Source organism: Bactrocera oleae, chromosome 2 (genome assembly GCF_042242935.1).
Source record: "Bactrocera oleae isolate idBacOlea1 chromosome 2, idBacOlea1, whole genome shotgun sequence".
In the NCBI taxonomy this organism is placed as follows: Eukaryota; Metazoa; Arthropoda; class Insecta; order Diptera; family Tephritidae; genus Bactrocera; species Bactrocera oleae.
The window spans coordinates 2,878,204-2,898,610 of NC_091536.1; the positions used below are offsets into that span (position 1 = coordinate 2,878,204).

Sequence of the window (20,407 nt, forward strand, 5' to 3'; positions counted from 1 at the left end):
CCATCTATTTGCGATTAGTTCTTCACATTTAATTGTTTTCGTTCACCCTGTGTACCGAACAGCTGTTTATGTTTGAGCCGTTTTGAACAGTTCTTTAATTTGTATGGTAAAAAAGTTATTTTTCGGCAAATTTATAATGGAAAATTCTAATCCGATGTTGGAAGAATGTTGTGAAGATTTATTTGGCATACGTTTGGATCCCCCAGACAGGCGTGATAAATGTGATAATTGCAAGTAAGTTATATCCCTAATTCAAGACGTATACAATTAAATGGCAAACATTTACAGGCGACCAGCTGTAGTCTGTTGGTGTCAATCATTACCAAATCCACCAATTGACATTAATTCTTCTATAGTTATACTCCAACATCCTGCCGAAGAGAAACGTTCGTTGCGCACAGCCTTAATGTTACAACTTGGTGTAACACCTGGAAAATGTGTGGTATATAAGGGAAAGCGTTTTCCATCTCCGAAAAATCAAACTGAGCTTGAACCAATATTAAACTCGCCAAATTCTTTACTCCTCTATCCCAGTAAAGATTCTGTGCCTATAGAAAATCTATGCTCACAGATAACAGAACCGTCTGAAGATGCACATTTTACATTAGTGCTTATCGATGGTACCTGGCCGCAAGCAAAAGCTATTTACGCCAGTAGTCCCATACTACATCGCATGCGACAAGTAAAACTCATAGCTGCGGGCAATAGTGATTACATTATACGTACACAACCCACCGAAGGCTGCCTCAGTACTCTTGAAACTGCTGCACAAGCTCTATCCATTTTGGAGCAACGTAGTGAGCTGCGACAATTATTAGTACGTCCGCTACATACGTTATGCAAGTACCAGTTAGATAATGGAGCTGTCGAACATCAGTCGAAAGAGTTTCGCATAAAAAATCAACAATATCCCAAACAAATTGGCAAGCGCCTGAATCGTTTGCTCAATTACAGCACAATCTGTAGACCCGAGGCGTCCGAAGAGAATGTGGCAAATAGAATCGATGCAACAATGCAACAGCAGCAACAAAAAACGTGAAAGTGGGCATAACTGATGCGAAATCACTTTAGAAAAATACTATACTTACATGTTACATATGAAGAAATAATGCATTTATTAAATTTGACATTGCTAGTTTATAAATTAATATATTTACCAAGCTATACTAAATTAAACGAAAAAAACATAGAAAATAGCTAATCAAAGTTTTTATTGCATTGCATTGCCATTAATAAATTAACATCTGTAATTTCTAATTAGTTTGAAATCTACTTTAGGCAACAGTATGATTGCAGGTATCTTCAAAACCACGTTTCATCAAACATTTTGCGATGGCATAACTACGTACACAAGCGTTCATTTCTTGTTCTAGAATGGAGTCATTTAAATATATATGTATGTGTATAAAACTAAAACAGTGTTGAATTTTGTATGTTATTAGTAACGTCTTACTTGATTCTAGTTCACAAAACTCAATTGAATCTGCTTTTATCGGCCACATAGTTTGCATTATCAAGTCCCTATTCAATTGCCAGTTTTTAATCAACGATGCTTTTTCAAAGTAGCATCGTATGAAACACTAAATATCGGGTGAAAATTATATTTGTTTCTTTATACATATGTATGTATGTAAAGCTATTTTACCATGCCCGTTTTGTCAACTGTATCTGACAGGGCGCCATTCGTATTGAATTGCACAATATAATCTGGATAGAATATAGAAAATACTTGTAGTTGTAATATGTTTTCTTATGAAAATACATTTTTTTTCGGTAGTGCGCGCTCACCGTTTGGTATGGAAAAACTATTATTGCATATATGCATCACATCCGTGCCCTCACTGCTGAAGCTGCCATTAGATTGGACAATAATTGGTGCAACACATTCCCGCTGCTCCTTGTGTTGCACAAAAATGTCACCATTATCCTTGGCGCGATCCTGTACCGACATCATAATGCTACAATAAAGCAGCATTATCGTAAACGGTAACGTCACAAGTACATTACAATTACTCATTATTCTCTAGAGTTTTTTAATTACTTTCTAAAGCTTTGGACGTGGAAGCACTAACGCGCAACTCCGGAAGCTTATGCGTCTTATGGGTCAGCCAGTGAAGTGTGAACAATTTAAATATAGTATTGTTGTATTGTATGGAAGCGTGTATTCAGTTGATTAAGTCAATTATATTTTATTGTTGTGATAATATTATTGCACTTCACGTGGTAATTGCTTATTTAAAATTACTGCAACAATACAATGCGCAATGATTTAGATTTTTAATGTAATAGTAATCCGGTATGTAAATAAATAATATTAGGCATAGACCTAGTTGTGTCTTAATATATATATTTTTCTATTAAATACACTAGTGCCTACATACTTTTAATTTGTTCATTATGCATTCGAATTCGCATAAGGATAAGAATAGGGTTAGTCAGAATTTACGAAAAAATCGATTTTTTAAAACTTTTTTTAAAGTCAAATATCATAAAAATATTTCTTTAAATTTGAAGTAAATCCGACAAATACTTTTCGAGTTATTCTATAACACTATTCAACAAATCTGAAGGAAACATTTGCGACTGATGTGCTAAGAGGTCTGTGGGGGTATTTGAGGTGTCCTGATTATGAATTTGAATTCAAAAATTTTCCATCACGTACAGCTAATTTTGTCATTTTAGTATATGATGGTAGTTTGACCCCTACATCCCTTAACTACAAAATGACTGTAAACTAGTCTAAAACGGGTTATCGGGTGCTCTGGAACTAGAGTGTAAAACTTCAAATACCCTTTTCTCAAAACTATGTTTTTTCAACTGGTGACCACTGTAGCTCGAAAATCGAGCGGTATCTGGTGGTATGACTTTCTTGTTTGGCAAGCTTCCAAAGTTTCAGTTTTCGACTTTTTGGAAATTAAGCGTAACTACACAAATATAGGATCTTGGGGAGGTAATTAATTTTCGTCGGACTCAGATAATCAGACCAGCTATGAATTTTTGAGAAATCGTGAAATATCTTGTTTTCGCTCTGCTACTGTATATTGATTAGGTCCATTATTTAAACTAAGAATTTTTGAGGTGGTTTCTAAATTTTATCTAGAGTGTTATCGTGCTTTTAGGTTTTATTAAGCATACTGATGACATTATCGCCAGTCTTCATTAATCATCGTACCGCAGTTTATAAGATACAAAATATTCAACATAAACATATATTTATTTATTTATTTATATAATCTGCTACACATACAAGGTGTTTCATACAAGTAAGAACACGCATTCCATTCTACTAAGTCAAGAAAGAAATTGTTCAGATATATTGTTTAAATTATCAAATATTGTAATAATAAATATAAGTTTTTCATATCGGAAATATACAACGAAAATATAGTTGATACAAATACATACAGATAGTTCTTTTAAACATAATGCAATCCTAGTTTAAAATGTTTTGGATTTGATTAATATTATTAATTACTCCTCAGAACAATATAAACAATTTGATTTTAAATATTTGCAATTATATGTTATATTGAGACCTTTTATATAAAATTTGCAGAGAATTTTATTTTTATATTTTTCTCAAAATAAAATATAACTGTTAATTATTCGATGAATTAAATTAAGGTGCAGTTGGTTGGTATTGAAGCGAGGAGTTATACTAACAATAAAGGTTATAAAGTGTATTCTTTAGTGTGTATATACTTAGAAGTGTGCGAGAGTGTATTAAATGTGGTCAGGCAACGATGAAGCGCGGCAGAGAGTTCGTGAGTGATTCACCAAATAGTTTCTAGTTTAGATCGAATATTAAATTACATAAATGGATTGAGTTACCTAATGTGAAGTTAGGAAGTTTGACAGGAAATGTGTTTAAATAATGGTTTTTATACTAATAAATATCTTTTTAATTTTAAAATAATTACTTTAATAATAAAATTTTATTTTGTAGATTTTTCTACTATCTTTTTTAGTTTTTAATGATTTTTTTTTTTGAATTTGCTTTGTATTTTTTCTATCTTTGTCAACAAAATTCTTATTAAAGTAAATGGTTTTCTGATGTTTTCTTTACTAAATTACTCTATGCAGCGTCCATGTTGCGTCTAGCCGTCAAACTTTGGCACCCCATGCACGCTTCACCATGTACGCACCCTTCTCGGCGATCATAACCGCAGGCGCATGCGTGTTTCCAGATGTTACCTGTGGCATTATGGACGTATCCATGACACGCAACCCCCGCACGCCATGTACGCGCAGCTCATGATCCACCACGGCCATCCGATCGTTCGCGGGACCCATTTTACAAGAACCGGCTTGATGATTTTCCGGTCCAGTGTCGCGTCGTACTGCACATTCCCAATACGCATCCGTGCCGAAAGTTAACGTTTCGCAGCCCGTTGCCAGTGTCTTGTCCACGCGCATACCATACTGCTTGAGCGGTGTTGTCTGCGACAGTTTAATTGCGACTTTTATACCTTCAATGAGTGTTTTCACGTCGCGATCATCGGTAAGATAATTGGCGATGATACGCGGCGGTGCTAGCGGATCAGTGGTGGCAAGCGTAATGGAACCACGCGATTTGGGATGCAATACTGCGGGGAAAACCTGTATGGAACGCATGTTGTTGGAAAGCAGTTCGCCCACTTGACCAGTACGCGAACAACTGGCCGCGTAGCCGCTGAAGTACAGTTGTAAATCGGGCACATTCGGTTCATCGGCGTAGCGTGTATGCACTTTGGCGGTGACATCCGATATGCCTGTGCCGGACATAAGACCATCGCGAAAGAGTAAATATTCCATAGCAGTGGCCCAATTTAGCGGTGCCGTGTCTGTGTCATCGATAAAGAAGTTGGTGAAGTAGGCGACGTGATTATGTAAATTTTTGCCAACACCGGGAAGATTGTGTATGGGGCGTACGTTTACCTATGTCAAATGAAAACAAAGTTATGTCAATCAAATGTATGACTCATATTGTACCTTCGTTAACTCATCAGATGGTCCGATACCGCTGAGCAGTAGTATTTGTGGTGAGTTCACGGCTCCACCGCTGACGATCACTTCTTTTTTGGCGAATATCTTACGTGAGCTACCGTACTGATCGATCACTTCTACGCCAACAACTGTTTTACTGTCGGGCTTGAATAGTACCTTCGAGGCAGTAGTGTTCAGCAGAATGTGTAGATTGTTGCGATTACGGGCCGGACGTAGGAATGAACGCGCCGAACTCCAACGTATGCCATTGCGAGCTGTCATCTGGGCAATCATAAAACCGGTGGAGTTGCGACCGTTTAAATCCTGCACCGTGTAGCCTGAAAGGGGATGTATACAGGCTTTAAGTACATGGGAACGTGGGAATATGAGAAGTTTTCATTTCCCGCCAGTTAAAAGTTTACAAATGCCCTTTAAAAGCACCAGTTCTTGGGTGTGGTGATAACTTTTCTATGAATATAATAATTGTAACATACTCACCCATCTCCTCGCCGCCCTTCAATATTGCATACGCCAATGGAGGATTGTAGGGGAAATGTGAAACTGGTAGCGGTCCACCCTTCGCATGTAAGCTCTTATCCACCTCATCCAATTGTAAATTGTCCTCTGATTTCATAAAGAATGGTAGTACGTCCTCATATGACCAACCGGGATTGCCCAATGCAGCCCAATTATCATAGTCCTCGGGGTTGCCACGCATATACATCATCCCGTTCAGTACCGATGTGCCGCCCAAAACTTTGCCACGCGGCCAGCTACAACGCCGTCCTTCTGAGCCTAAACAAGCACTACTTTCCGGCTCGGTAGTATAGCGCCAATCAATATTACTGCCAAGGAAATTCAAGAACATCGAAGGTATTTGCGCACCGACCGGTTCATCTCCGCCTAAAATGCGAGAGAAAAATGAAGACAAGGAGTTATAAATATGTACATTTTCTACATTCGATTTTTTTTTAAACAATGGATTAGAGAAACTGGTATATGAAAGAGTTCCTTTACCAATATGATAAGGCTCAACTGTGCTCTAATGTTAAATAAATTAAATTTGTACCGATTTGTACCGGTCGAGTCTAATTGACAAGGCTACCATACGGTTGATCCACTAACTAATATCAGTGAAACTTTGTAAGCGAACGAAACTTTTGTACGAATAATATTTGTTAAATGACATTTATGGTATTTGCAGATCGCATTTTAGCCATATTTTTACTAGAATTTCTCAAAAAGAGAATCACCAGTTTGGTTTAGGCATTAATTGATGTTTTTGAAATATATATATATTTATGTCTAATTTAAATATGTTAATGGTTTTAAATTATTTTTTTCTCTACCCATCACATCATCCATCATTCTTTAGATAAGAAATGAAAAGCTTCACACTTCCGCATTACTTTAAATGACACTCCTCGTATTTATAGCCTCAATAATTTTAAATTAAATTAAATAGCAATAGTAAATTGTTTTGTTTGCACTGCGGCCTGTAGTTTATCTTGCCCTATCCTGTTGACAGCGTCTAATCTAGTCGCATAACTCTAATAGATTTAATAGGTTTAAGAAGCCGTGGATTTTACTAAAACTTCTAGTGAGTATTACGAACGTCGTGTTTGTAAATTCTCAGCAGTATCTCTACTTTATCGCTTATTGAGATTTATTAATTGTTTGAATTATTTCAGTTTATAGGGTGCAGCGCAGTAGTTTGTGAATCTTTATGGTGTGAATTGCCTTGCCAGAAAAAGCTCCGGCCTATCGGTCCAACTGCTGCTGCTGAACGAGTTAGGACGTCACTTAGTTCTCCAGTTCCGAAAGTTTCTGCCCGACTGTAGTTAGTGAATACCCCGCAATCCCAAGCTACCACTTTCTTAGTTGGCAGTCTAAATAGTCTCATCATCAGCTACAAATCTCCACCTACGCAGTTAACGCTTTAAAACTTTGTTCACAGCATGTCAAAATAAGATATGCCCTATCTCTCGGATTGGATTTTCTCAACTTAAACAACTTATTGTTTCAGCTTGAGTGATGATGCTGAAGAAATTTCAAACTAATTATCACAAAGTTTATTTATTACTTTATTTTAATATATATTTTCTTATCTTATCTAAATTTATATGTTTTTGTTACATTTTTGCATAATTTATGAGTGTGTTAATGTCAGTCTGTTTTCAATTTAATTCCTCTAGTTATTCTTCAATTTCATTTGTTGTCTATTCACTATCCCACGGTTCGAATAATCATCGTAATTAAGTTTAAAGCTTTTTTATTTTTGTGCAGTTAACTGTCTCCACATATTTGTTGCTTTAAAATCGCTTCTATTTACTCAGTTCAGTTTCATTTCAATGTTTTTTTCTGATTGCCTTCATTTTGCTTGCGGTTAAGTTAATGTCAAAGTTGACGTATCGTTGGTGTAATCTTGATCTCAACAAGAAGAATCCAGTTCGCTTTTACTGTTTTTATTTTTATTTTTTACTAATCATTTATTGTTATTTTTTTTTCTTATCTCACGCCCACTAATTCATGCGGCAAAACAGTTCAAAGGTGCTTTGCAACGATTTTCGGTGAATCAATTGCAAGTCGGCACTTTAAAGCCCTCGTATTTACCGCTACTTTTACATCGCGTTTTGCCTTTTTCCATTTTTGGTTAGAGAATATCAAATTATGTGGTTAAATGGCGCAATTTTCACGGGTTAATTGCGCGATGGCGTCAGCGAAGTATCTCTAAGCCCTCTGGTTTTTGCAGGGTAACTCAATGAATTCCCGATGTTAGGCAATTTCAAAGACGAGTAGCTGGTTTAGCATTGCTAAATCCACAAAAACATTATCTTCGGCTTGTTTTGTAATATAAGGTACCCAAAAAGGCAAGGTAATAAATAAACAAATGAAAATCACATAATTACTTTTCACAAGAGTTAAGTAAACAAAGAAAATTTGTAAAAAAAAAGATGACTTTCATAATCATTCATAATCACTCATTTTGGTTCAAATACACATACTACTACTACACACACATACGCAACTAGGTCTTGCAGCTCGTCAATGCTGCTAATGGATTTAATGGGACGTTGCAAGTAATTATTTTGCTTCTCCTTTATTTTACACTTATTTAGGTGCACCAAAGCACCATAGCTATTGCATATACATCCATGCATACATTAGCAATTAATTATATTTGTAATGAGTTACTTGTTGACCAGTTGAAATTTGGTATTAGGCGATTATCGGTGTACGCTCTGATATCGACAGCTTTTTAGTTGCTATAGCTACGGCTGGCTGTCAGTCGCCAGCAATTGGTTGCCAATAATTGACGACAATTTATCGCATGCAAACCTGTATTGGAGGATATTTTGTATTTCGCGCTCGTTAATCTCATTAAAAATATGAATTAATTGATTGCATATGTTGGTTGGTTGAATGCTTACATGCTCTTGTTGAGAAATTTTTGCACTAACCTACCCATTCTGCACTACAAATGCTTTGCCGGCAATTCTGACAGGGTAACCCAGTTTATTAATAGCAATCCTGATCTCAATCATGTTTTTTTAACTATGTCATGATTTTTCTAATATTTGGTTAGTTCTAAGCTGGGAACACTACAAAAGATTTAACATAGCTTAAATTAACTACAAGTATATGCAGCTATTTCCGCTATCCTAGGGTCACTTGTCATCGCTGTGTGGATTTTTAATAACATTTTTGCCTTAGCAATGGAAAAATAAATATTCGTCATTAAAAAATAGCTATCTCGCATGAGAGGTTTCATTGAATTAATTTTTGAAGCATTTTATTTAGTCTCAATGATGCAACATGCAACAGATGCTTCTTAAGCAGTCGAAAATAGCTAACAAAAATTGTTAATACTTTGTTCTTATTTTGAGGGAACGAAAGGTGTTCAGTGGGTTCCAAATTAAGACGGTTAAGACGCTAAGTATATAGCGGTTGGTCTATCAATTCAATTTTGATTGTTTTAGAATCCGTGTGGTCGATACCAGTTTCTCGGTGGTCACATTTATTTATGTATCTTTTTTTATAATGCCAAAAAATGCTCTCCAAAAAAAAAAATCACAAAATGTTTCTATTAATATATGTATGTGTATATGAACCTTTACTTTATATACTTCTTTTTTTGTTGATTTATATACTCATAATATTTTCGTGATATTTGATCATTGATGTGTAATTTTAAACGATAGAACTTTCTCCAGCACGAAATTGATTTAATTTTTTGGCATCGAAATGCAACTTTGTTCTTTCGATATTAGAAATAATTTGAAATAATGTGTCGCCATAGAGAAAATTTATGTAAATCAAATCTCTCCAACAACATGAAAAATTTTGGTTCAATATTTGTGCCAAACTTCAAGGTTCGATACACTAAATATATAGATCGTATATGTATATCGGTCGATATGAAAGCCATTTTAATGACATAGAGTGAGAATGTAATTTGGTACAAAAAAAAAAACAAAAAGCGTGGCTCGGTCAGTTGACTTTAAAGTATGTACACGTATTTCGAATTATAAAATTCGTCGAAACTTGTTTGCTACCCTTTTTTAAATCAAAATTCAGCGTGTGTCATACGCTAGTTAATCAATCATTCGCGAAGCAGTCAAATAATTTGAATCAATTTAATCATTATAACTTCCAATTTTTATATTGCTTCCAATTAAAATTTCTCAAGAATTCAAATTAATCAAAACCTTAAAAAGCTGGGCTTTTAATTCTCATCTTCACTTCCCAGATGATGACTTTTGTTTTGGTTTTTGTTAATTATGACTTGCTGCTGCTGTATTATGGATGACCGTATACACACAAACATATCCAATGCCAACTGTATCACACGCATCGCACGCTTCGTTTGCATATTTCCTCTTTACTAATAATAAAGCACAATGCAACAACAATAAGGTCAAGTACAAGAAATCTTCATTTAGTGCGCGAATATGTACGAAATCTTTCTAAGACTAATTATCATGTGAATTAAATTTTTATTTTAATTGTCTTTGTGGTGAATTTAGGCATATTTGTTGTTTTTGCTTAAGGTATATTTCATTTTTTCTTTTATAAATTTTTGATGCAATTATTTTGTTGCGAGTAGATATTATGAGTTGAAAAATTTAAGGTGCATTTACATAATTAAGTCAGCAGCATTAAGTTTTATGCGAGTGTAAAGAATTATACAATTCTTATTTTATTATTTATTACTTATGCTTAGAGAATTAGGGCAACTTTTTGAAGGGGAAAATTTTATAATAAATATTTTGAATTAAATTAATTTAAATATTTTATAATTAAAGTGGTCTTTGAGCGAAAAGTTCTTGTGTGGACTCTTAAACACTTCTAATCAACGCTGATGAGCATTGTATACTATAAACCCGTGATATGGTTTTTCACCTATATATGCGTGGACATCGGCTCCTATAGAGCAATTTTGTCCCATCTCGATCTGTAATGCCAGGAACATATGAACCAAGTTTCATCAAAATATCTCAATTTTTACTCAGGTTATCGTTTGCACAGACGGACGGACAGAGAGACAGTTTGCTACCAATGCGTGTTTGTCCCCAAAGAACAATCTGAGTATTGAAGAGGAACTACAACATTAAACCCTGATCATCATAATGACTTCTGTGAGTTTAGTGGATGAAATCCAGCAGCTAGAATATGTCATTCAAATCGAAATGCGCTAGAAGAACGAATGGAAGAATACTTTTGCTTTGTGTTTAGTAACTTTAATAAAAGTATATGTATGCTTCATGCATAATCAGTGCCGAAGTGTTTGCAATTACTTTTCTTGGGTTAGAAGATGCCATTAAAAGACAAATTTGTGCTTGAGCTACAGAAGTTCACCCTTAAGAGTATGGAGCCAAACCGGTATGTGTATTTAATAACAGAAAATAGCAGCCAGATAAAGCCTTGAAAATGTAAAACAAAAGAAGTGCAAAATAGCGAAATCGGCTGTATCTTACACGCAATAAAAAACTAATGGTTCGAAGAATAAAAAAATCTGCAAACATAATGGCCGGTTCAGTCATAAATTAGCTGAAAAAATCAGCTATTTACGGTTAACTTGTTTTATAGCGACGCTTGTATTATAAAGATTTTTCCATTTGCTTTTGGTTATGTAGGCCCGATTGCAAGCATTTAACCAAAGACTTAAGACACGAACTTGGTGTAGCATAATACCAAACACATTTACGGCTATAAAAATGTGCCCTAACTGTATTTGAATGCCAAACTGCCGATTAATTTTGCAAACCATTAAGAATGTATTCATTCAACATGGAGGGTCAACTGTGACATATGTATTTTCCGACTTACAAGTTTACAAATGGACTCTTCAAGTCGTTGAAAAACGTATGCAGATAAAAACTCAAACAAGTGTTTGCATTTTTTAGAACCATAGTATAGTTAATTTATATGTGTATGTCATTACAGATCTATGATTATTACTGTTAGAAAAAATTATAGAATTATAATCTATAGCAACTATATATGTATTGATATATGTGCGCAAAATAACAGCAAATTCCTAAACTAATAGTCCATTTATATTTTTACCTTTTTAAAAGTATATTTATACTCGTATATATCTATCAATGTTGGTATGTCGTTCAATAATTTGTAAAAACTGAAAGCACTCTAAATCGTAGAAGTATCGGCAAGTATACGAAGCTATAATACCTCCCACAAATATAAAAGATTCCACAGAAAAATTTGATTTCGATCGTTCAGCTTGTATGGCAGCTATATGCTATAGTAGTCCGATCTGAACAATCTTTGAAGATTATATCGTTGCCTTTGACAAAAATTCATGCCGTATTTTGTGAAGATATCTTGTTAATTTAAAACAATTCTATACAAGAACTGTATTCTGATTGATCAATTTGTATGGCATAATTCGCATTATTGTTTTCATAAGTCTGATTATTTTCCTTTTAGGAACTGCCTCTGCTCAAAGATTTTTGGTGCTTGGTCTGCTTTTAGTAGGCCCTTCCTTTAGAGGCCCTTCTCGATTTGAACTACTGACAAGTATTTAAAGTTTTGTTAATATACTATGTGTACCTATATTTTGTTATTATATAGCCTACGAAAAAAAAAACTACAATGCAACATCTTCGTTGTACTCGGCAGTAAAGGCCAGTAAATCCCTTTTATGGAAACTTAACATAGTCATCCTTCATTCCATCATTTGTCACTCGTTTCAGCAAATGATAAGTGATGTATATACAAAGCACTCACTTACGCAATGCAAACATATTGTACTATACATAGAAACAAACGAGTATATGTATGTAATACCAACTGGTTTGCAGATATTTGCAAACAAAGAAAAAAAAAAATTAAAAACAAACTCACACATCCAAAATGAAAATTTTACCGTAGTTTAGCTATTTTAAGTATTAATGAGTAGCGTCAAAGAATTTTGAATTTCAAATACTTATTAGGTATGTATTATACTTACGCCTAAGCTGCCATATTTTAAGTGTTTAATATACTGTTTGACTTATTTAACCAACTTTGTATTTGAAACCCACAAAAAGCAGCGTCAGATTATATTTGAATTTAATTTTGGGAATATTTCGACCTTTTAAGCACCCTACTAGGGTAAGTTAGTTAAAATACTTGTACAAAAAAGTAAATTAATAAATGAAAATGTTGAAAAACTTGCAACAATATTCAATTCAAGCGGATACTGATTATGAACTTATTAGAGGGTGTGCTTGAACTTACAATTAGAGGATTCGGAGGAGATACTTCATCATATTTCCGAATGCTACTTTGAGGGGCAAATAACAGGTGATGCAGGCTTATGTGTTCTGCTAATTACTAATCTTACTTACATATATAAGATTTATATGACGTACAAGTCTCTGCTTAAAATCCCTAGAGGCAGAACTGCTTTCGAGCAATGCTAATTTTATGCTACTTATTTGTCATAATAATTCACACAAATACTTTGAAACCCAGAAATATTTTTTGTTCAAGTTTATTATAAAAAGAATACATAGATATATCATTATCTCTCCGCATTGTTTATAATATTGTAATTAAATTCCTTTTTTTTAACAATGTGTGCTGCACTAAAGCTGAGAAGTTTTATTGAGATTGAAATGTTATTGCTATTAAATTTTTCATAAATATATGGGCTAAAGTAAAGTCTTATGAGAAGGGGAAATAGTGGAGTTTGATCATATACTTTTTTTTTTAAGAAAGTATTGTGCTCTTTTGAAAATGAGAGTGATTTGAGGTGTACTCGTATTTTACCTGTTAAATGCAAAGTTTGGGTAGCTATATTTCTTTTTATATTGCTTTATAGATATTTCAAGATCAAAAGTCTGCGTTGGTTAGCATCTATATGTCATATATCATAAAGTCTTTCACCATATTGTAGCGTTTCATTTCGTAGAGATATGGCCGTTCGTATTTAGTACCCTTCGCTTAATTAACACCCCCGAGAGTTGTGGTCTTGACGCCTACTTCTATTCAGCAATAATAGAACATGATGCCTTCCGAAAATTAAATGATGCATAGCATTATTTACAATTAATTTACTTAAATTATATATAACTAACTCCCACCACTGCATTATATTTTTAGCTATTGCGAATTAGTATGCTGCTTGTTTAAAAAGGAGTTGTTGCAACTAAAAGCTACCAGAATGCAAAGAAGATTCCGTTCAATAACAGTAAATATATAGGTATAATAAAAATATCCATGTCCGAATACTTCATGAATATTTTATTCGTATGTGTGTTTGTTTGCGGCTTTATGCAATGATTGTGACTAATTTTTAATTACGCTACCTAACATACAAGTACAATTACAAGTGGTGCGCTGTTGCATATTATGAGTTTCATTATAATGGGTGCTGATGTGGAACATTCCGCATATGTATGTACACATGTACGAAAACAACAATTGTACTCATTTTTACTTTCGTTGGTTTAAACCTTTTAATTGCTCATGACAATTGTCATTTACAAAGCTTAAGCTGTCCCACATTTTCAGCGCTAGAGCGGGTTTATTTAAGTGGAGTAAGCAGTTATGTAAACCAACTTTACGATCAATTTCCACAAAATGAAATATATAACAGTAGTGACTAATTATATTTTGTATTATATATTAAAGGAAAAAGTGGAAAATAAGTCAATAAAAAACACCTTATCTGTTTGAGTTATGTATATTTAATGGTGACCGAGGTACGACCGCGGCGCCAGTACGCATATTGCAAAAAAAGTTAAAAAAAGTAACTCTATGCTGTACTTTTTACGGCAATGATTTTAATCATTAGTTATCTATTTATCTACTTGTTAATATTTTTATAATAAAGAGTTGTAGACACAAGGATATAAGCGACAAACAGGACGTTTTCCAGTAGGAGTGTTTGTTTTAAATGGCAATTACTGTACCTATATTTCTGATATTTTGATGGATGTTCCATCTGTGAATGGTGATAAAAAACTTATTATTTTTTTAATCAAAAACAGAAAAGAAGAATGTGGAATAGTTTAAACCTATTATTGGGTCTATAACTATATTTGTGAGAGATGGCGTAACTTGATTATTATTCCATTGTTCTAATATTCCGATCAAGAGTTCCGAAATTCAAATTCTAACTGAGCAAACGTGCCAAAAGTGGTTTGCACGACTTAAGAGTGGTGATTTTGGCTTGGAAGACAAAGAGCGTCCTGGGCGGTCAAAAAAGTTTGAAGAGGAACAGAAAGCATTACTCGCTAAGATTGTTCACAAATACAAGAAGAGCTCGCAGAATCTTTGGGAGTCACTCAAGCAGTCATTTCAGAACCAACAAAAGTAACGAGATATATTCAAAAGCAAGGAAATTGGATGCCATATGAATTGAAGCCAGGAAACGTTGTAATACAATTTTCCCTATCAGAGATACAGGCTACCAAAAAGTTGTGTTTGCATCGAATTGTGACTGGTGATGAAAAATGGATAAATCAAGACAACCTCAAACGCAAAAAAATCAAATCAACGGTAAAGTTGAATATCGCTGACGCTAAGGTAGTGCTGTGTGTTATGTGGGGTTAGAAGAACGTGCTATATTATGAGCTTCTAAAATCGGAGGAACCTTTAATGAGGAACGCTATCGGCAACAAATCATCAAAATTTGTGACTAGACACGCGGCAATAATTTTTTATCATGACAACACTTGGCCTAATATTGCAAGACCGAATAAAAGTTATTTGAAAAATAGCAGCTGGGAAGTTTTGCCTCACCCGCCTTATAGCGAAGATCTTGCTCCTTCTGACTACCATTTTTTCCAGTCCAAGTAAACCAACCTTATCGGAATACGGTTCACTTCAGAACAGGGTATCGAAAATTGGCTTGATTCATTTTTGGCCGCCTGGTTTTTTGCTTCAAATGGGCAATATTACGATGCACGAATGTAGTTATAGACTGAAAAATCAAACAAATTTACCTATCTTTTCCATAAACGAGTTCATAAAAACATACATACAGTAGTACATAGCACAAACATATTATAGGTAAACTTTGTAATTAGACACTAAAATGCGAGAAAAGTATTAGCATTAATTGCAGTAATTTTGGGCATTGTTCAGATATACCTCAAAACTTATTTTAAAGCAATTTTATAAATATGTATATAAATGTAAATATACATATATATGTAGTAAAGTCGCCGGATGTTCCAAAATCCTGAATGTCAGTTATATGGGGCCTAAACTAAGTTTTCTTCCGATTTTATGTATTTTAGACACAAAGGTATGCAGTTATTAGAAAAATACGCTCTCAATTTCATTAAAATAACTCCCACATTGGCCGATATTTATTAGGTATGTGGGGGATAAGGGGAAGTATTGACCCGATTCAACCCATTTGTGACACAAGCGTATATTATTATCACAAAAACGTTTTCCCCGAATTTTGATAACATATCACACAGATTGATCGATATTTTTGCCAAAAAGTTAGCCATACGCTCTGAGGTCCACTTATTCGGTATGTGGGGCTTGAACAGTTATGGTCTGATTTTGACAATTTTTGGTCATGGCACTCTTTGTGCGAAGTTTTATACCGTTATATTAATTAGTGCTTTATTTGTATACTGGAATGTGAAAAAATCATTTGGAATTTAAAACTATTTTATATGGGATGTTGGCATGGTTGTAGTCCGATTTCCTCCAAATTTCAGTTCTGTATCTTAATTTACGGCATAGTTATGGCACTTTGTACGTTTTCGATTAATGGCGTTTGTGGACATGGCAGCGGTCCGATTACGCCTATTTACGAACTCGTCCTTACTTTTATGCCAAGTAAAAATCTTTGTGATTATCATAAATTGAGGATAAACGAAATAGCTGGTGTTCTAAAGATATCAAAGCAACGTATTGTATATATTGTTTATGAATAATTGGGTATTACAATCGACGTATTCACAGTGTCACAAATAATCGAAACCGATAGAATAACTGTTTGAATTGGGCTACGAATTTCTTATATATGTTCCGAAATAAATGGCAAAAATGAGGCCAGTTTTCAAGCGAAATACAAATCGTACTTGGAAAGTATACTTAAAATGTTGGAGTATCGCTCTAACCGGTGTTTCGCCCTCGATTGCAATTATTTTGGATAATAAAATAAACACAAACATTTCAGAAAAATGTGTTTTCTGTAAAACTACACGAACTTTTCAGACCCTAAAAGATTATCATTTCTCGAGTTAAAATATGTACTCAATAAGATTACGCGAAAATTTTTTTCGATAATAACCTATCACTATTCACAAAGCATTATGAGCTCAGTCCATTTATTTCATTATCTGTATATAATGTGTTGGTTTTCTTAATTGTCTAAAGCATATCTCTATGATAATATCATAATTTAAATCAACGGGTTCCTATCGCTTGTGAGCAATCAGTAATTGCAAAAAAATCGCTGTAAAAATTTTGATTGTACTTACATACATACGTACATGTAAAACTATTTAAGTTGTGTATTTAAACGAGCAATTAATCGACTTGTAAAAGCATATAGAGAACTAAGTCAAAATGTTAGCTGTAAACTACTCGCTATTCAGGTTTTATTTTACGCATTATGTGTACACATAATATTATATAAAGAAGACTGTATACGTACTATGGGGAGACACAAATAAAAATATTGAGATTTGGACGTATTGGACTATCAGAATTTCAGGACTTATCGATATCTTAAAGTTTTAAATTTTAAACAAATCTGATAAAATTTCTCAAAATGAACGCCTCAAACAGGCTTTGGATTTTGAAGAATATATGAGATGACTACAAACCTAACAAAACTAATACTAATATTTATTTAAAACAAAAATGTAATGGAAAATCAATATCATTAAAGGAATCTCTAAAACAAAATCAACACAACGTAAAATATTGAAAATCGTCTGACAAAACTAACAATAATATCATAACTCTATAAAATATAATATAATAGTGTTAAATACTACATCGCAAAATACAAGAATGATTACAACCATTAAAACTCATGCTATAAATATCAAAATTACTATCACATTACGTGCCTTCAAGTAGCATGCCCAAATTCGAACACTAAATTTTATGTCAAAACTTCATATTCATATACATATCCACATCAAGTTGTCGGCATAATTTTTTAAGCAATAAATTGTTCAACACTTACCTGCTTCGATGAGCAACACTTTCCATTGCGGTACCTCTGAGAGACGCGATGCAACAACCGCACCAGCTGAGCCGCCGCCAATCACAATAAAATCATAGTCATAATCGGGCTCCGAACGAAACTTTCGTATGGGAAAACAAATACCAAATAAATATTTATGTAGGTAAAATGTCAATAAAAGCTTATAAAATAGCAAAATAAATATGAGGAATAGCAAATGCATTGAAACCGATTTTATGAATTAAAACTATTCAAAAAAATATTTTATCCTTTGTTACTGCATTTCGAGTTCTATCAGTATATATGTATGTAAAGACTTCAGTCCAAGCCACACAAATGTTTTATAAATCGTATGTTATTATTTCACTTTATCGGGAAAAGCATTGTTACCCCTCATCTGTGTTTTACTGACTTTTTGAATAATTGACTCATATATCGCAATGTAATGTATCTATTATAGAGAGCGCTGAGCACATTGAAACTCGCACAGTTTCTTTCAGATAGGTGGGCATACACTCTGACAGAAGAGCGGCAATACTAGCGTTGAACTCATAAACTTTGATCTCTCTGGACTATAATAGAATTCATAGATCTACTGAGCTACTTGCTCTTAGGATAGTTCATCTTGTCGCAATCGTTAGATATTTTATTGCAATTGGTCCAATAGGCATTCATACTGTTAACCTCTACATACAGTCGGACGTAAGTTGTCATAGTTGTATGAAAGGAGGGCACTTTCTGCTACATTGTCCAGCTTCTGCATGACTGAAGTTGAAACATCGGCAGACATACCTACGTCGAACCAGAAGAAATAGCCGAAACTAACGTTAGCCGCCTTAAAAATATGTGTGATCAGCTTAAACGCTTTGCCAATATATATATGTATGTTATGAGGGTGAGAACTTCTGGGTACCACAAGGGATCGTCATTATAAGCTGCCCAAGTGGATCGACTATGGAATCTAATCCAATCTTAGCTCGAATCTAAGGTTCTCTATCTTGGAAACCGAAATTTGAACCGTATCAATTTTAAATTGCTTACGTTTTTCATACCAAAACGAAATTGGTATTTCTAATTGAAAGGAAAACCCAAACTCGTTCTGCACAAGAAACAGGTCCAATCGGATTTAATAAAATTATAAAAATCAAGTTTAGTAACGGATAATAACAAATTGGTCTCTGCTCTAGAGCGTAAGCCATATAATCGTTCTTACCTTAAATACTAATAAATTGTTTATTGTCGGTTTACATCACTTTAGCTCTTTATTTAAATAGTTCAGAATCTAGTTGACGCACGGCTTCTAATCAAGCTTGTTGAGCAAATAGTTATTTCAGCGGAAAAATCAATTGATAAAATGTAAGAAACAATAAAATTTGAAGAGCAAAAGTGAGAGGGTACGTGCTCTTATTTTGCAAAAGTTTCTTTTAATAATTGACTTTTTATTCACTACAGAATGCCTCAAGTTGTGCGTATATTATTGTACCACAGAGCACATATATACCTTAAGCCTTACGAATAGGCTTTCTCTTTAATATATGATAATCTGTTAATCTCTTAATTTATAAATTTGGTTATAATAAAATAATATAAGTTTTATCAAATCGGTTAGATTTATGAAACTTGGTTCTTTAACTGATATTTTTAGGAAGGGTAATCCTGTCCTATTTGTACTATACAAAATGGTTTCAATAATTTATGTATGCTATGCTTGAACAGTCGTCAGCCGATACCTTTACTCAGATTTTCAAAATTCGCACATTGTGTTGATACACACAGGAGATAAGATTAGACCCGCAAAGATAAATGAATAAATAGATAGTCGGATCTACGTAACGGGAACAAACTTTTATCCGTTTAAAGTCAGTCAACAACGAATTAAAAAAAAATCGATAGAAGTTTTGATCAATGAAATCATATATGTAAATGAAATATATTAATGAATACAACAAATAGTTCAAAAATATATAAACGACATTTGAATAATACGTGTGTGCTTACGTTTATATTTCATGGTTATTGCTCGTTAGATTAACTATTTTGACTTACCCTTGGCGTGGCGCGGCCACAGGGATCCTCGAGATCACATTGCGAGCGTATGAACACCTCTAGCAGACCCATGAAGAGCATGAATGCGCTGCCGCCACAAGTGGATGCTAATGTGGGACCGGTTGGCACGCTCACCAGACAATCGCAGCGACCGGTTGACATATTTACGGCTTGTTGTTGTTATAGACAATTAGCTTTTTTTATTTTTGATTTTGTTTTAGCTTAATGATTTGCTTTTGAAAGTAAACACTAATGTGACACTCTAATAATCTTAATGCATTTGTTGTTATTGTGCCACACTTGTTATTGCTTTGTTAGTGGTAAGCCTCTGTCTGCACGCTTTTGATCAGATCTGCACGATCCAGTTTCGTTCGTATGTTCTTGTTGCTTGGTCTGTAAATAAGAGCGTAAATAAAACAACAATTTATATAAATTTGATTTTCTGGTTATAGAGTAGCTGCTGAGCAGAGATGTATTGCTCTATACGAGCATTCTTCAATTTCTAGTTCTCAAAACTCGCTTTTTCAGAATTACAAACATCAGGCAAAATAGAGAGTACTGAGTTAGCATGAAATCGAACATTATAGGTTCGGTCATTAATTTTTTTTTTATTTAATTTTTATATATATTTGGTTGGACGCTGATTCCGGAAAAAATCTTCAAAAGTTGAGCTCAACAGTACCGATACTCGTATATTTGTAATATTGTACCAAAATATGA

The 20,407-nt window shown here is 33.9% G+C and overlaps 3 protein-coding genes across 5 annotated transcripts in view; 1 reads left to right on the forward strand and 2 right to left on the reverse strand.

Annotated features, from left to right (window-relative positions):
• The first annotated feature begins 61 nt into the window (after positions 1 to 61).
• Positions 62 to 1,416, forward strand: Dtwd2 (DTW domain containing 2). Its single transcript, XM_014242210.3, has 2 exons — positions 62 to 234; positions 289 to 1,416. The coding sequence occupies exons 1-2, from the start codon at positions 104 to 106 to the stop codon at positions 1,037 to 1,039; spliced, it is 882 nt and encodes a 293-aa protein (XP_014097685.1). The 5' UTR covers positions 62 to 103; the 3' UTR covers positions 1,040 to 1,416.
• On the reverse strand, positions 1,195 to 2,135 carry LOC106622906 (general odorant-binding protein 84a). Of its 3 annotated transcripts, none has more exons than XM_036373914.2 (5): positions 2,042 to 2,125; positions 1,789 to 1,958; positions 1,646 to 1,707; positions 1,454 to 1,580; positions 1,195 to 1,369 (listed from the first exon to the last, which is right to left on the reverse strand). In XM_036373914.2, exons 2-5 carry the CDS (start codon positions 1,952 to 1,954, stop codon positions 1,275 to 1,277), a joined length of 450 nt encoding a protein of 149 aa, XP_036229807.1. In that variant the 5' UTR covers positions 1,955 to 1,958; positions 2,042 to 2,125; the 3' UTR covers positions 1,195 to 1,274. The 3 variants fall into 3 exon arrangements, with proteins under 3 accessions (XP_036229807.1, XP_036229806.1, XP_014097722.1); XM_036373913.2 differs by having other exon boundaries at positions 2,014 to 2,088; XM_014242247.3 differs by having other exon boundaries at positions 1,789 to 2,135.
• Positions 2,136 to 3,195: 1,060 nt separating this feature from the next.
• Gld (Glucose dehydrogenase) overlaps positions 3,196 to 20,407 on the reverse strand; it is a 35,920-nt gene continuing 18,708 nt past the window's right edge. Inside the window, exons 2-6 of the mRNA XM_014242134.3 lie at positions 19,688 to 20,080; positions 17,642 to 17,762; positions 5,464 to 5,868; positions 4,972 to 5,303; positions 3,196 to 4,917 (exon numbers count right to left, since the gene is read on the reverse strand). Coding sequence (XP_014097609.1) covers positions 4,105 to 4,917; positions 4,972 to 5,303; positions 5,464 to 5,868; positions 17,642 to 17,762; positions 19,688 to 19,849 — 1,833 coding nt within the window. The 5' untranslated portion in view covers positions 19,850 to 20,080 and the 3' untranslated portion in view covers positions 3,196 to 4,104. The remainder of the gene's footprint in view (positions 4,918 to 4,971; positions 5,304 to 5,463; positions 5,869 to 17,641; positions 17,763 to 19,687; positions 20,081 to 20,407) is intronic.